Raw genomic sequence first — 13,661 nt, forward strand, 5'->3', positions numbered from 1 at the left:
CTTTGGAGAAAAGCTGGATAAGGTGGTGGCTGACAGTGTGGCAAAATCCAGACTGTCTCTCCCTTGTTCACTCAGTGTCCTCAGGAGATAATATAGACCAGCCTTCAGACAGAGGCACTCCTTTTGCCCTTCATCATCGCAAAGATACCAGCACAGGCACAACAGATTCTCCAGAGGAAAATAACTGAATCAGGGTTTGGGAGAAAAGTCCAGAGAAGTCTGACCCCCCACCCAATCCACTTTATGTCACAGGTCACATAGGCCTCCACCCAGAGCTGAAGCTGGGGGTAGAATTTCCCATTTCCTAAAGGAATGGTTTTCATTGATTACAGACAAGTGGATCAGGGAGATTATGAGCTAGGGATACTTCCTCAAGCTGCAGGCTCCATCCCATTCATTCTTCATCCAGGTGCCAGTTTCCAGAGACCCTTCAAAACACAATGTGGTCCAGAACAAAATATCACATCTTCTGGATATGAGAGTGATTGAGTGTGTTCCCACAGAAGAAAGAATAGAATCCAGAGAACCTTTCTTCTTCATCATTCAGAAGTTCACAGGAAGGCAAGGGAGTGGGGGGTTGGTATCAGAACCATACTCAAACTCAAAAGGGTTAACAAATGGATGAAGAAAATGAACTTTCGGATGGAGACGCTGGCCTCTATGGTGTCATCCCTCTCCTGGGAGGAATACTTGTCCTCAGTGGATCTAGAAGACACACATCTCCATATCCCCATCAGATTGTGCCACCACAGACTTCTGAGGTTCACCTACAGCAGGAAACATTATCAGTACCAAACACTCCTGCTCAGCCTGTCCATGGCCTCCAGGGTTTTTAGAAAGGTAGTGTTGGTGATTATAGCCAGACTCAGGTTGAAGGGAACTTTCCTATACTCCGTCCTATACAAACATCCTGATTAGAGCTCCATTGCAACCAGCAGTGCACAGAGCCATGCCTCAGATGCTGAATCTTCTACAGGAGCTTCATCATCAATGTCAAGAGAAGTTCCTTGATTGCATCAACCAGAATAGCCCACCTGAGAGAGGAGTTAGATATCATCATAGCAAAGTTCTACCCATCATTAGAAAGGTTCCAGAAAATCCAGGAGCTGCAAAAGGCCTACCATAACACTGTGTTTCCAACTACTAGGCCTCCTGGTGTCATGTGTAGGGATCATTCCATGGGTCAGTCACCCAGCAGACATCTTCAAGCCTTCATCCCAAAAGTGTGGGACCACTTCCCAGAACACATGAAAGATCAAGTATGAGTTATGACACACATGTTCAACTCCCCACAATGGTGATCAGCCCACAACAATGTCTGCAAAGGCATGCCCATCTGCCTTCCAGATCCTCTAGTTCTCACAACTGATGCCTGCCTAGGAGGCTGGGGAGCTCATTTGGAGATCAGATCAACCCAGGATCTCTGGAACCCAGAGGAAAAGACTCACAGCATAAACCTTGTAGAGCTCAGAGCAGTCAGACTGGCTCTGCAACTGTTCCAGTCCATCCTAGCAGGGAACCATGGCCTAGTTCAATCAGAAAATATAATTATGGTTGCATATTTAAACAATGAAGGGGGAACAAGGAATCTGGCACTACAAGTGGAAATAATGAGGTAGGTGGAGCCATTTCTCCTTTCCCTCAGAGTGATCTACATAAACTAGGGTCTGACTGGTTCAGAGTCAACAACTCTGAGTGGTGCCTGAATCAGGCGGTTTTCAGGCTAATTTTTTGGATGTTCAGCCTACCTTTGACTGACCTGTTTGCAAATCATATGAACATAAAGATGCAAAATACTTCACAAGGAAGTAGACCTGAGATTTTTGGGGACAGATGCCTTATTACTAAGACTACGTTTTAGTTACGGGTATTTTTAGTAAAAGTCATGGACAGGTAACTGGCAGTAAACAAAAATTCACAGCCCATGACCTGTCCATGACTTTTACTATATACCCCGACTAAAACTGTGGGAGGCAGCTCGAGGGGCGGGAGCAGCCGTGGGTGCGACATGTGTGCAGCCCGGGGGGGTGCCGCAGGTACTCGAGGTGGGGGGAGGGAGGATCGCTGCCAGGGGGCTGCCACAGGTGCTGTGGGGGGCGGTTGGCGGGGCTGGGGCAGGTTCCCTACCTGGCTCCTGGGAAGCGGCTATTTCCAGCTACTAGCTCCGCATGCTGCCTCCGCTCCGCCCCAAACCCCGGTTCTGCAGCTCCGATTGGCTGGGAACTGCGGCCAATGGGAGCTGTGGGGGCAGTGCCTACAGGCGAAGGCAGCACATGGAGTTAGGAGCTGAGGGAGGGGATTTCCTGTCACCCTTCCAGAGAGCCCCCCCCAGCATAAGCACTTGTATGATTGTGTAGATGGATCTTTTCTGCATTGCCTCCTCCAGCGCTTCGTAGAAATGTTCCATTTCTTCATTTTCCACTTGCTGCGTGGGAGCATACACCTGAATAATTTTAATCCATCCATTCATTCATTCATTATTTCATGTTTTTAAGAACAATTAAAAAAACATGAAATAATGAATGAAATAGTAATAATATAAAAAAGGAATGAAAGTCATGTTTTATAAGTTTTAAGATGCCATATGCATGATTGCTATTTAATGGGTCATAAACTGTATAATAATGCACATGATTTTTTTCATGTGCATTACCATTAAATGTTAAACATAAGCCCTTTATGGGTCCTTTTATTTTGAATTCCTGTGTTCCATTAATAGTCTGAGGACAATCTGACTTATTAAAGAAAAATAACAGATTTCTCTCCTTTTTTAATAGTTTGTAGTGATAACAGTGTGTTTAAAAGCTGGATTAGAGACTTCATATTGGACCTTGGTAAGAAAATGCTTATTATTCATGCTCTCAAGTACCCTACAGAAATATATGATAGATTAAATTTCCTTATTACTTTATTATTATCACTCAAATTATGCTATGCACTTTACAGTATCAGGTAAAGATACAGTGTATGCCTCAAAGATCTTATATCTCTGAAATGACAAAATATTGTGGGTCAAAAACAAATGAAAAGCAATGAAGAGGGGGGACTTAGGACAAGGATCAAAATAATATCACATGGTTATGCAGCTGGATGTTATCATGAAGCTGTATGGGAATTTTTTTAATTTACTTTTGAAAATAAGTATTATCTTGCTCCAACTAAAGGGGCCCTAGTAGTTTTACCATTCACTTAGCAGGCACAGAGTTGGGTCAATGCTGGACACTTTTGAAAATCCCATTTGTCAGAATTGCACTGTAAACTTCCAAGGAAAAAGACCATCTTTCTTAGAGTGTTCTGTATAGCACTGAACTCATTGTAGGGACTGAATAAATATTAAATATGTTTTGATTGTTCTGTTTTTCAGTTTAGCCATATAGCAATATGGGGAAGCATTGCACTTTGGGTAGTGTTTTTTGGAGTCTACTCGTCCTTGTGGCCTGTCATTCCTATGGCACCTGACATGTCCGGGGAGGTAATGTGTGTCTTTTAACTAATCTCCAAATCTCTGCATAAAATGTGGTTGAAATGCTCAGTTAGGTTTTGATCTTTATTGGATTGCACTGTTTGCTGCAGGGACAGGAGAAAATTGTGAGGATTTTTCCCAATATTTGAGAGAACTTTTGAACATGCCATGGTGTATTGGGCAGGCTTCTCACATATCTATAGATTTATCTAAGTCTAATTGCTCTGTTATTATTGTCTTGTTAAAGGAACATAGGTTTGTACACTTTTATAAAAAGTAGTTCAGCGGCAGCAGAAAAGGGTTCTCTATGTGACTGCATCACACAGCAAAGTGGGAGATCAATACCTAACCTAGTTGTAAGATTGATAGTACAGTAAAAGCTGTTTTATACAGCATGTTGGGAGCATGGGGGGTGCTGGTAATTGAAAAATGCCGGTTAACTAAGAGGGAGGGAGTTTGGGTTCAGGAGGCGTGCGGGGCTGGGGTTGGGGCACGGAAGGGGATGTGGGATGCAGGCTCTGGGAGGGAATTTGGGTGCGGGTGGGGGCCTGGGGCAGGGGATTGGGGTGCCAGATCCGCGGGACACTCACCTCAGGCGGCTCCTGGCAAGCAGCGACCTGTCCCAGCTGCTCCTAGGCAGAGGTGCGGCAGGCGGCCCTGCACACTTCCCAACCTGTCCCAAGCACTGGCTGTGCAGCTCCCATTGGCCGGAAACCATGGCCAATGAGAGCTGCGGGGGTGGCGCCTGCGAGCGGAGGCATCGCACAGAGCTGCCTGCTGCACCTCCGCCTAAGAGCAGCTGGGACAGGTTGCCGCTTGTGGGGAGCCGCCTGAGGTGAGCGGCCCCCAGATCCTACACCCCCTCCTGTGCCCCAAGCCCCCCAACCACACCCAAATTCCCTCCCAGAACCCACGCTCCGCACCCACTCCTGTGTCCCAATCCCTTGCTGGCCCTGCGCCAACCAAACTAAAAACTGGACTTTAAATGAAGATCAGAAATGCCGATTCATAGAGATTTTGAGTTGGTGAAGTGCTGGATAAAACAGCTTTTACTGTACCTTGGCAAGTTTTAATTTTCATTGAGAAAGTTTCACGCAACTTAGTGAACTAAAAATTCTGGCACTGGAATTATTTGGATGGGGACTGTTTTTCATATATGGCTATAACTGCAGAAGTACATTTGTTAATATAAAGTATTTCTTTGCAACATAAGAAGACCAAACATATTTTTTAACGAAATCTTAAATTTTGCAGAAATTATTAAACCCACCAAAAATTTCAGAAACCCTAAATCACAGAATCCATTGACGTTCATCCCCCTAGTTTTCTCCTTTTATTTTGTTCCTTAGAATGCATTATTGTACTCCATTTTTAAAACTTTTTAATTGGAATTTTGTATTTCTCTTCCAATTATATGCTGAAGATTTTTAGTATTGGTTCAATCCTGCAAACCATACTCAAATTTTCCCCTTCTACTAGTTAGTTCTTTAGACAAAGTAGTGTAGAGATCTGTGCTGCAGTGCTTGAAGGTTTTGGGTTTAAATCTTGATGATGATGTTACACATTGGGGAGTTGTTACAATAACACATAATAGAATTTGTTTTTTTGTTATGCCAGGGTAGGGTGACCAGATAGCAAGTATGAAAAATGGGGACGGGGGGTGGGGGTAATAAGTGCCTATATAAGACAAAGCCCCAATATCAGGACTGTCCCTATAAAATCAGGATATCTGGTCACACTATGCCAGGGTAAAAATTTTATTTTCTGGAAAGGTTGAGATAAAATTTTGGATGATGCAAAATGTTGAGGCAGATGAAGCTTTTCCAAAAACAGAAGTACTATTCCTACTGAAAAATTCCAAACTTTTTGGCTCATAATAATGACCTACAAACCCACATTTATGTAACTTAATTTGTTGTAATGAAACATGGTTCCTTTGCTTATTTAGAGTGGGATTAATTAGGTAATTATTTTGTTATTAAAATCAGTTTGTATATGCATTAGAAAACCTGCAGTGTTCCTAAGTCCACACATTGCTTTTCTAAGAGCTTAGGAAATTTGTACCAGCTAAATGCTAGATTCCTGAACTGCTCATAAGTAACGTTTTCATTTTAGGAAGTCATCCATCGGATTTCTCAACTTGTTGTCTATATGGCCAAAGCCAGTCCCATCCACTGACAGTGTGTGCACAGATCAAAGTCATGGCACTGTTGTATTAATTTAGATGGACTGTGTGGACCCAAAGAGTTAAAGGTGTTAACAGGACTCTGAAACTGTCCAAAATTAAAAAAATTTAAACAAGTTTTGGGGTTTGGTATACAGAGACCTCAGCCTACTTAGTGCTATGGCAAACACATAATTAAAAATATTTTAACCCTTTATTAAAGATGGGTAGGGGAGGAAAAAACAGTTAAAGCTTTTGAAATGTTTAAAGTATTAAGTAAGGCTTTCATTTCAACAACATCCCTTAGTCCCTTTCCCTTTTGCTGGACAGAGTCTTTAGAAGGGAAAAAATGGTATGTTTGACAGTCTCTTAGATGGTAATAACTATACTTTTTGGGGGGAAAGAGAAGAAGTTAGTTAAGATGGGCTGGAGCTGATGTTGTTGCGGCTGTTAAAGTCTGATCCCTTTTCCTAGAAGACAAAATAAAATAAACACATACAAAAGGGGGAAGAGAAAAGGAAAGCAAAGATAGAAAATGCAGCTTCTGTCTCTGATGTTAACTCTCACTTGCAATTTCAGCTGCTAGAGAAATTCAGGCACAGCACCAGGTCTTATCAGTCACTCAGAAACCAGGCAAATTTGTATCAGCATTGGGTTATTTAGAACACTGAATTTAGAGGCCTCTTTTTGGTCACAGACTTACAGCATTATTGGAGAATATACAGTCTTGGCCAACAAAGCCTTGTGATGTCTTTATTAGACAGCAGGTTCAGTGCTTGGGGAGAGGCATCTCTCCCCACCACAGCCCTGAGCGGCGCTTAATAGACAGCTGCGTGGCCATGCAGCTTAGAAGGAATTTAGCCCCTGGTATACGTAAAATTGTTGACAGGAGGAACAGCTAGGTGTAGCCAACACCAGTGGGTAAAAGGCTTTGCTTCCCCCTACCTCAAGCCCTCACCATCTTTATCTTTGGCATTCTTTATGCACTTTATTTGATTTTGAACCTTTATGATTAAGCACATTAAATTTCATTTTCCACCTCTTGAGTCTATTCTAGTAAGTAAAACAACTATATCATTCTCAGTCTTAGCTACAGATTCTAACATGATAGAGCTTGAAATATTAAATGCTCATAGGAAATTGTCATAAGATCTCTTTTCTACCATGAGGGATTATAGAAGTAGCAGAAAACCTTACGATTTCAAATGAAGAAACTTTGACATATAATGTATGAGAGAAAATGAGGGAAACATTTCACAATTTCCTGTGACCTCACAGTAACTTTCCAGTCTGTGTAATGTGATCTGTATTACACAGTATAATGTTTAACTGCAGTAACAATAAACCTTTCAATGGGCTTCACTGTATTTGTTGTCTATAAGTACTGAATGAATACTTCCACACTAAACAATCTGCTTTACAGATCATTTTCCTGAAATTTTGCCTGACAGCATTGTGTTTTTCTAAATTATCAGAAAGGAAACACCATTTTTCGTAGTCACTTGTGGTTAGATTTATTAGGGAGATGATCTGTTTGACACCACTACAGAGAAACCAGACATATCCTGGGATTTTCACTTTGTCCCACCTAAAAAAAGAAAAAGAAAATAGAGAGACTCTTCAGATGCCTAATTCTTGTAATCTCTCATAATTTGCAATTTTTTAATTTTAGACAGTATACATGCTTCCCCCAAACTTTCATCTTGACCTTGCTGACCCCAAAAGCATAGGTAAGCATGGAATGCGGGTAGGAGAAAAAGGTCTGTTATTATGAGGAAGTGTTGGGAGAGTTGGCTTCCCACAGCCTCCCTATCAGCTGTCTGAACCAGCAGCTTTTCAAGGCAATGCTGTTGTCTGCCTCCCAGCAACACTGTTTTGAGCGCTCAGTCACTGCATCTCTTGCAGAGCCACCAGCACCTCCCTTCCCTTCCCTTCTGCTTGCAACTCCAACCCACCAATTCCTCTCTTGCCCCTCCCCCAGCAACATAACCTCCTCCCTCTGCTATTTGCATGGAACTCTGACTTGTTCCTTCCAGAGACTCACATTCAGCTCATCTCATGCAGCTTCCAGCAGCTTGTTTACTTATGGCAGCATCCACACACACACTCTGTCTTCTCTAACCCTATCCAGATCAGCTATCTCCATTTACTTCCCCCCCCCCAGCTCCTTTGTTGACCATTCCCTCCTTTCCCCTACTCCCACTTATTTCCCCCATGCTTATTCCCCTACCCCCTTTCCACCACTCACTGCCTCCCTACTCCTTTACTCCCTTCCACACTCATTGCCCACCCAGAATCTCGCCCACAGCTCCATGTCAGCTCCCACTTATTGCACCCCAGAATACCCTGGACATCCTTTTTAGCCAAACTTTCCTGTCTCCGCTTCCAGCATCTGTCATTCACTATCTGTATCCCACCATAGGCATAATTCCAATCACCATAAAAATCTCCTATGAACTTCTTACCATCTGGAGTCATGACATCCCAGATTTGATGGGCTTCATAAGATACTGAGAGTCTGCCTTGGATCATCTCTCAGAACCAGGAAACATTGCTGCATCCAAGCCTAGGCACTCTGTCCCTGACAACTTAGCTCTGACAAGGTAGAAATCTGTAGGACTGTTGTTGCAGTGCAAGTGACTCATGTCTTCCTGGAATCATGGAAGCCATCCACCCAAAGAATTTACAATTCCAGTTGGAAAAGATTTGTGGTTTGGTGCAGTCAGGGCCAAGTGGACTCTTTTCCTTATGCTGCACAAAACTGCTTGTCTACCTTCATACGCTGTTTGGTGCTAACTTACGGACTAATTCCATTCAGTACATATAGTAGCTATTGTGTCCTATTATCTACTAGTTGAAGGTAGACAAGTGAGCACCTGGTCATCAGGTTAATTTGGCTCTTGGCACTTTTAAACACCTGCATCAAAAAGCTTCCTGTATCATGGTATATTAATGTGGTCCTGGAAAAGATGATGAAAACTTCTATTGAACCTCTCAGTTTCTTTAAGCTTAAGTTTCTTACAGAGTGTTTTTTTTCCTGGTGGCAGCAACTTTTCAAGCAAATTTAAAGCTCTAGTGATTGATCCAGATTTTACAAAGATAGTGTGGTGCTGTGGGCTCATCAGAGTTTCCTCTCCAATATGGTGACTGTTTTTCACTTTAATGAGCCTGTCTTTTTAGCATTCTTGTCACCTTTGCACACCCATGTCAGTGAAAACCTTCTCTATACACTTCATATTAAAAAGTCACGGTTCTGCTTGGAACACACTAAAGCCCTTAGAAAGTCCACCAAACTTTTTGTTTCTTCTGACATCAGTTCACTTGACAGTGCTGTTAGTAAAATGACCATGTAGCTGTCTGATTGAATTCCATATTTCAGTGACCTGCCTGGTCTAAAATTAGAAGACCAGGTCAAGGTTCACAAGGCTTACCACAGCTTACTGGAAGAATATTTTTATTACATTCTTTTATAAATCTATTTTGACTTTGTATCAAAGTATGACACTCTTATTCCAAAATAAGAGTGTCCATAAACAGACTTGCACCGAAATAACTAAAGACATGAATAAAACCAATGTAGTTATTTTGATTCCCATATCTGTGGAGACATGCCCTTACACTGAGGAACTCAGATTCAAGAGTAAAAATTCTGTTGGAATGATATCTTCAGATAATCAGAATTACAAGTAAATAATTTCTCCTGTTTTTCTCTTTGGCCTGATCTACACTGGGGTCAAGGGGAGGGAATCGATCTAAGTTATGCATCTTCACATAGCTGAAGTCAATGTACTTAGATCTACTCACTGCGGTGAGTCAACAGCTTATGCTCCCCCATCGACTCCGCCTGCGCCTCTCTCTCCGGTGGAGTACTGGAGTCAACAGGAGAGAGCTTGGAGGTCGATTTATCACGTTTAAACTAGACGTGATAAATCGACCCCCGCTGGATCGATCACTGCCCGTTGATCCTGCCAGTAATGTAGACAAGCCCTTTGAGTCTGGTGCCTTCTACATAGGGTTCATAATTCAGGCTAGCTGCTGGGTTATATTTGTTCCCTGCATACTTTACTATTCTTTTTGACTTTCTACCTGTATCCAGTATTATAAAATATATACAGAAGCCTGGTAATGTTAACAAAGGGAACAGGAACAAGTGCTTGCATTATATTTTAAAACTATAGTATTTTCTAATTTGATAACCATATAGCAAATCTGGCTTGCTTAAATATCTAAAAGTAAAGTCCATATCTCTTCATAGTTGTTGTGGCATTTTATTTATTTTGTAGAATGATTTTTCCTTTACCAGATGATTTTGTACAAACTTTTTTTCCTTTTCCAGACTCTGAAAGTCATAAAACTACATTATAACAGTGTCAGTTGAAAAAGCATTTTTAATCTTCAGTACAGTGTACTGCCAGGTGAAAAGCTATTTGTGTTTTTCTATATTCCATATAATAAGTATTGAGGGAAAATAACTGATCTTGTGGTCACTTATTTGTGGTATATTTCTGTAATTAATCTAGTTCTGTCAATAAACTTCTACATTTAAAGTTTCCTATAACATAAATAATTCTGATCAAAGTAGTTATTGGTTGTTCATGTTTCAGTAGAGTATAAATGTGATAGGAGATAGATATTTTATAACTGAAAGGTTCTGTAGAGCTCATGCAAATAAAACTTGGTTTTGTTTAGAGAAGCACTAAAATAAGAAAACAGCTTGACTTAAAAAATGTTTGAATGGGAAAATCTTGCTGTGATATAGTTAGCTGGTATAGTTGTCTCCCTCTGCCCAAACAAAGATGGATGTGATTTAAGAGGAGGAGACCTTTTTAAAAAACCTGACTTGTATATGTTCACACCAGCACAACAATTTATGAGGCAAGGCATGCTCCAGGGAAAGTACCATGCTGTATAAACTTATGCTACTTGCCTTTCATAATTGTCTGAATGACGCTGTTGGGTGCTCATGTATTTTTAAAGTGAGGATTGAGCTTTTCTATTTTTGCCATTGTAATTAGTAAACCAGATTAAAAATATAAAACTTACTGCAACAAGAAACAGTTCGTATAGAAATTAATAACAAAAGCTCAGTATCTGCAGAACTGTTAAATTTATTGTGGTACTGTAGACATGCACTGTAAAGTTCTCCAGAACACCATCTGTTTCTGCTCCATCTGGCCTAAGGGATCTATAAAACTACTGAAGGAAATTGAAGTTAAGGAACAAGCATGTGTTTTACAGAATTTCAGATCATTTGATTGAGGTTTGTAGAATCCCTGTGAAAAACAATAAAACTCTTTGTTGGACATTTATGCTGCACCCTGTAGGAAAGGTATTACTATACTATATTAACAGTATTAGTTTCTGAAATATTGCTTCAGTCTGTATTATCCAACATAATAAATTATCTTACATATGGAATTACTCTGTTAAGGTATTTCATATTCATCTTTTAATTATTATTCTAAAAATAATAAAACTAAATTTCTTGAGAAAGAAAAAAATGTAGATGTTTATCAAAGGTTAAAGTACGTAGACAAGTACCCTCCAGGGAAGAACTTACTTGCAGTCTCAGATTTTTATCTAATAGAGCAAAGCACAACATTCAGACTAATAAAAGACGCTGTTGGTTGATATTTCTACTGTCCCTAGCATTTTAAAAAATATCTAGGTTCATTATTAAAATATCTCTCTTCAGGAACGTAGGTTACATAAAAGTCATACTTATAACACTGTAGCTTTAGGAAATAACTTCACAGTATTTTTCCTAAATATTGCTGGAAAAAGAAAAAGATATACATAATTTATTGCGGTACATCAGGTTTTGAGAACATCTGCAAACCCCAAAAATGTGCAGACTAGTGATTTCCTATTAAACTCTTTGGGTTAGAAGAAACCAGAGAAATGGGTATCTTTCTTTACCTTCAAATATTTTTTTAATCAGATCTAAAATGCAAAATATGCTGTGTGACAGTATGCATGTAGCATATGTAGCATGACGTAGAATTTCTTGTAGTGCATAAGTAACCAAGCAAAAACAGCATAAACCAGCTAAATAAAAAATGTTAAGTGTTGATAAATTTGTTTTTCAACAGATGGTGTAGATCACAATTTTTTTTAACATATTGTAAGCGTAGAGGTAAAAAAAATAATAACCTAGAACAGGGGTCGGCAACCTTTCTGAAGTGGTGTGCTGAGTCTTCATTTATTCACTCTAATTTAAGGTTTCGCGTGCCAGTAATACATTTTAACATTTTTAGAAGGCCTCTTTCTAGAAGTCTATAATATATAACTAAACTATTGTTTTATGTAAAGTAAATAAGGTTTTTAAAATGTTTAAGAAGCTTCATTTAAAATTAAATTAAAATGCAGAACCTCCCAGACCAGTGACCAAGACCTGGGCAGTGTGAGTGCCACTGAAAATCAGCTTGCGTGCCGCCTTCGGTACGAGTGCCATAGGTTGCCTACCCCTGACCTAGAGAGTACAATGGAAGATGTCACTGGGGCGGGTGAGGGGCCCAGCTAGAGCCTGTGTGCTTCCGTGGCTCCCTGTTACCAGTTGGGCTGCGCCCACCCTGCTCAGAGCCTCCCCGCTCCCAGTCCAGCTACTGCCTTGGCTCCCCACTCCCAGCTGGGCTGCACCCTCCCTGCTGGCAGCCAGCCTGCTGCCGGGCTCCCTGCTTGCTCCCCATGAGGAGCCCGGTGGCTGCACCAATGCTGGACTCTGGGCGCAGAGCTCATAGCTCGGAGCCCAGTTGCGGTGGGAAGCTGAGAGTCCCAGAGGCAGCCTGGCTCCTGGTGGGGAGCTGCCTGTGGAGCAGAAAGCCCAGGCTCTCAGCCTCCCACACTGCTCCTCTTAAGTTTGTGGAAGTGCTCCTGGTGAGGACACGCACCACCGACAGAAGGAGAGTAGGTGGACGTGAACTACCAGAGTAATTACTGTAGAGGTTGTAAGTTGACCTAACAGAGGTTGCTTTACGTTTTTAGTGTAGATGTGACCTAAATCATCCCTAAAAGGAGCGGGGAAATGATAAGGATACTCTGAGGTTGGTTGTGGACACCTCTCAAAATGACCATCGACCTGACTGCTTTGAGGATGGTAGCAGGTTTGTGATGGCAGTGGTTACCATGGAAGAAGATCCTTCTATGAAATCTCTGCCTCTTTCTGGGCAGATCAGGTGGCCCTCATTATGGCTGATAGTACAAAGAAAACTGTCTTGACTGCAATTGGTGTCTGGATTGTTTCCTCTCGGGCTGATGAGTATAAATGCCAAAGGAAAATAATGTTGCTCCAGAGTCCTTACGTGTAACATTTAATCAGTTTTTGCACTAAGACTGTCATTCCCCTCAAAGGGAAGATCTTCCATAGTATCATTATGAGCTGGGTCAACTATGTTATGGAATAGGTTGACCCTCATTTAAACTGATGCGTGTAAATACATCTTTCATTTAAGAAAGCTATGAGAGACAGTTAAAGAGATCCACCTAAAACAAGGCATCATGGAGTCTGCCCAGAAACTAACACCATGTGGCAAAGGGTTCCACAGTGTGTTGTTTGACCAGGTGGGTGTGGGAATCTGCCAAAGAGAGAGAGGATAGACTGAAGTAGACAGAGAGTAGCCTGAACAATCATAGTGTATGACCTTAGAAGAACCTAGGAATTCTAGGGCTGGGGCTGGCAAAAAGGCTTGGGACTGTAAGCAAAGAAGCTATACCATGTTTTGGTTCCTCCTGTGATCAGAGAACTGGACTTTGTACATAAATAACATTGCATCAAAGAAATGTCCAGACTCCGTTGTCAATTTCTACTTCCAACTGGAACACCTTCAGGGCCCTGAACTTTGACTAGCTGCTCAGGTCAAAAAGGTGTAATAATATTTTGGACTTCCATGGACATCCTTGAAAATTGAAGGAAGGAAGCATAATGCATGGTGATTGCTGTAGCCATTGATCTAGAACTGTGATACTCAGACCGCACTGGTAAAGGAGCCAAATTAGTGATCAACATTATCTAAAAGAGCCACAGTAGTGTGAATT

At 41.3% G+C, this 13,661-nt stretch overlaps 1 protein-coding gene across 1 annotated transcript in view; it reads left to right on the forward strand.

The window, feature by feature from the left end:
- Window positions 1-13,661, forward strand: part of ATP8A1 (ATPase phospholipid transporting 8A1) — a 227,265-nt gene that overhangs the window by 188,153 nt on the left and 25,451 nt on the right. The window contains exons 31-32 of the mRNA XM_045018807.1: window positions 2,778-2,834; window positions 3,365-3,472. Coding sequence (XP_044874742.1) covers window positions 2,778-2,834; window positions 3,365-3,472 — 165 coding nt within the window. The remainder of the gene's footprint in view (window positions 1-2,777; window positions 2,835-3,364; window positions 3,473-13,661) is intronic.

Source organism: Mauremys mutica, chromosome 5 (assembly GCF_020497125.1).
Source record: "Mauremys mutica isolate MM-2020 ecotype Southern chromosome 5, ASM2049712v1, whole genome shotgun sequence".
Lineage (NCBI taxonomy): Eukaryota > Metazoa > Chordata > Testudines > Geoemydidae > Mauremys > Mauremys mutica.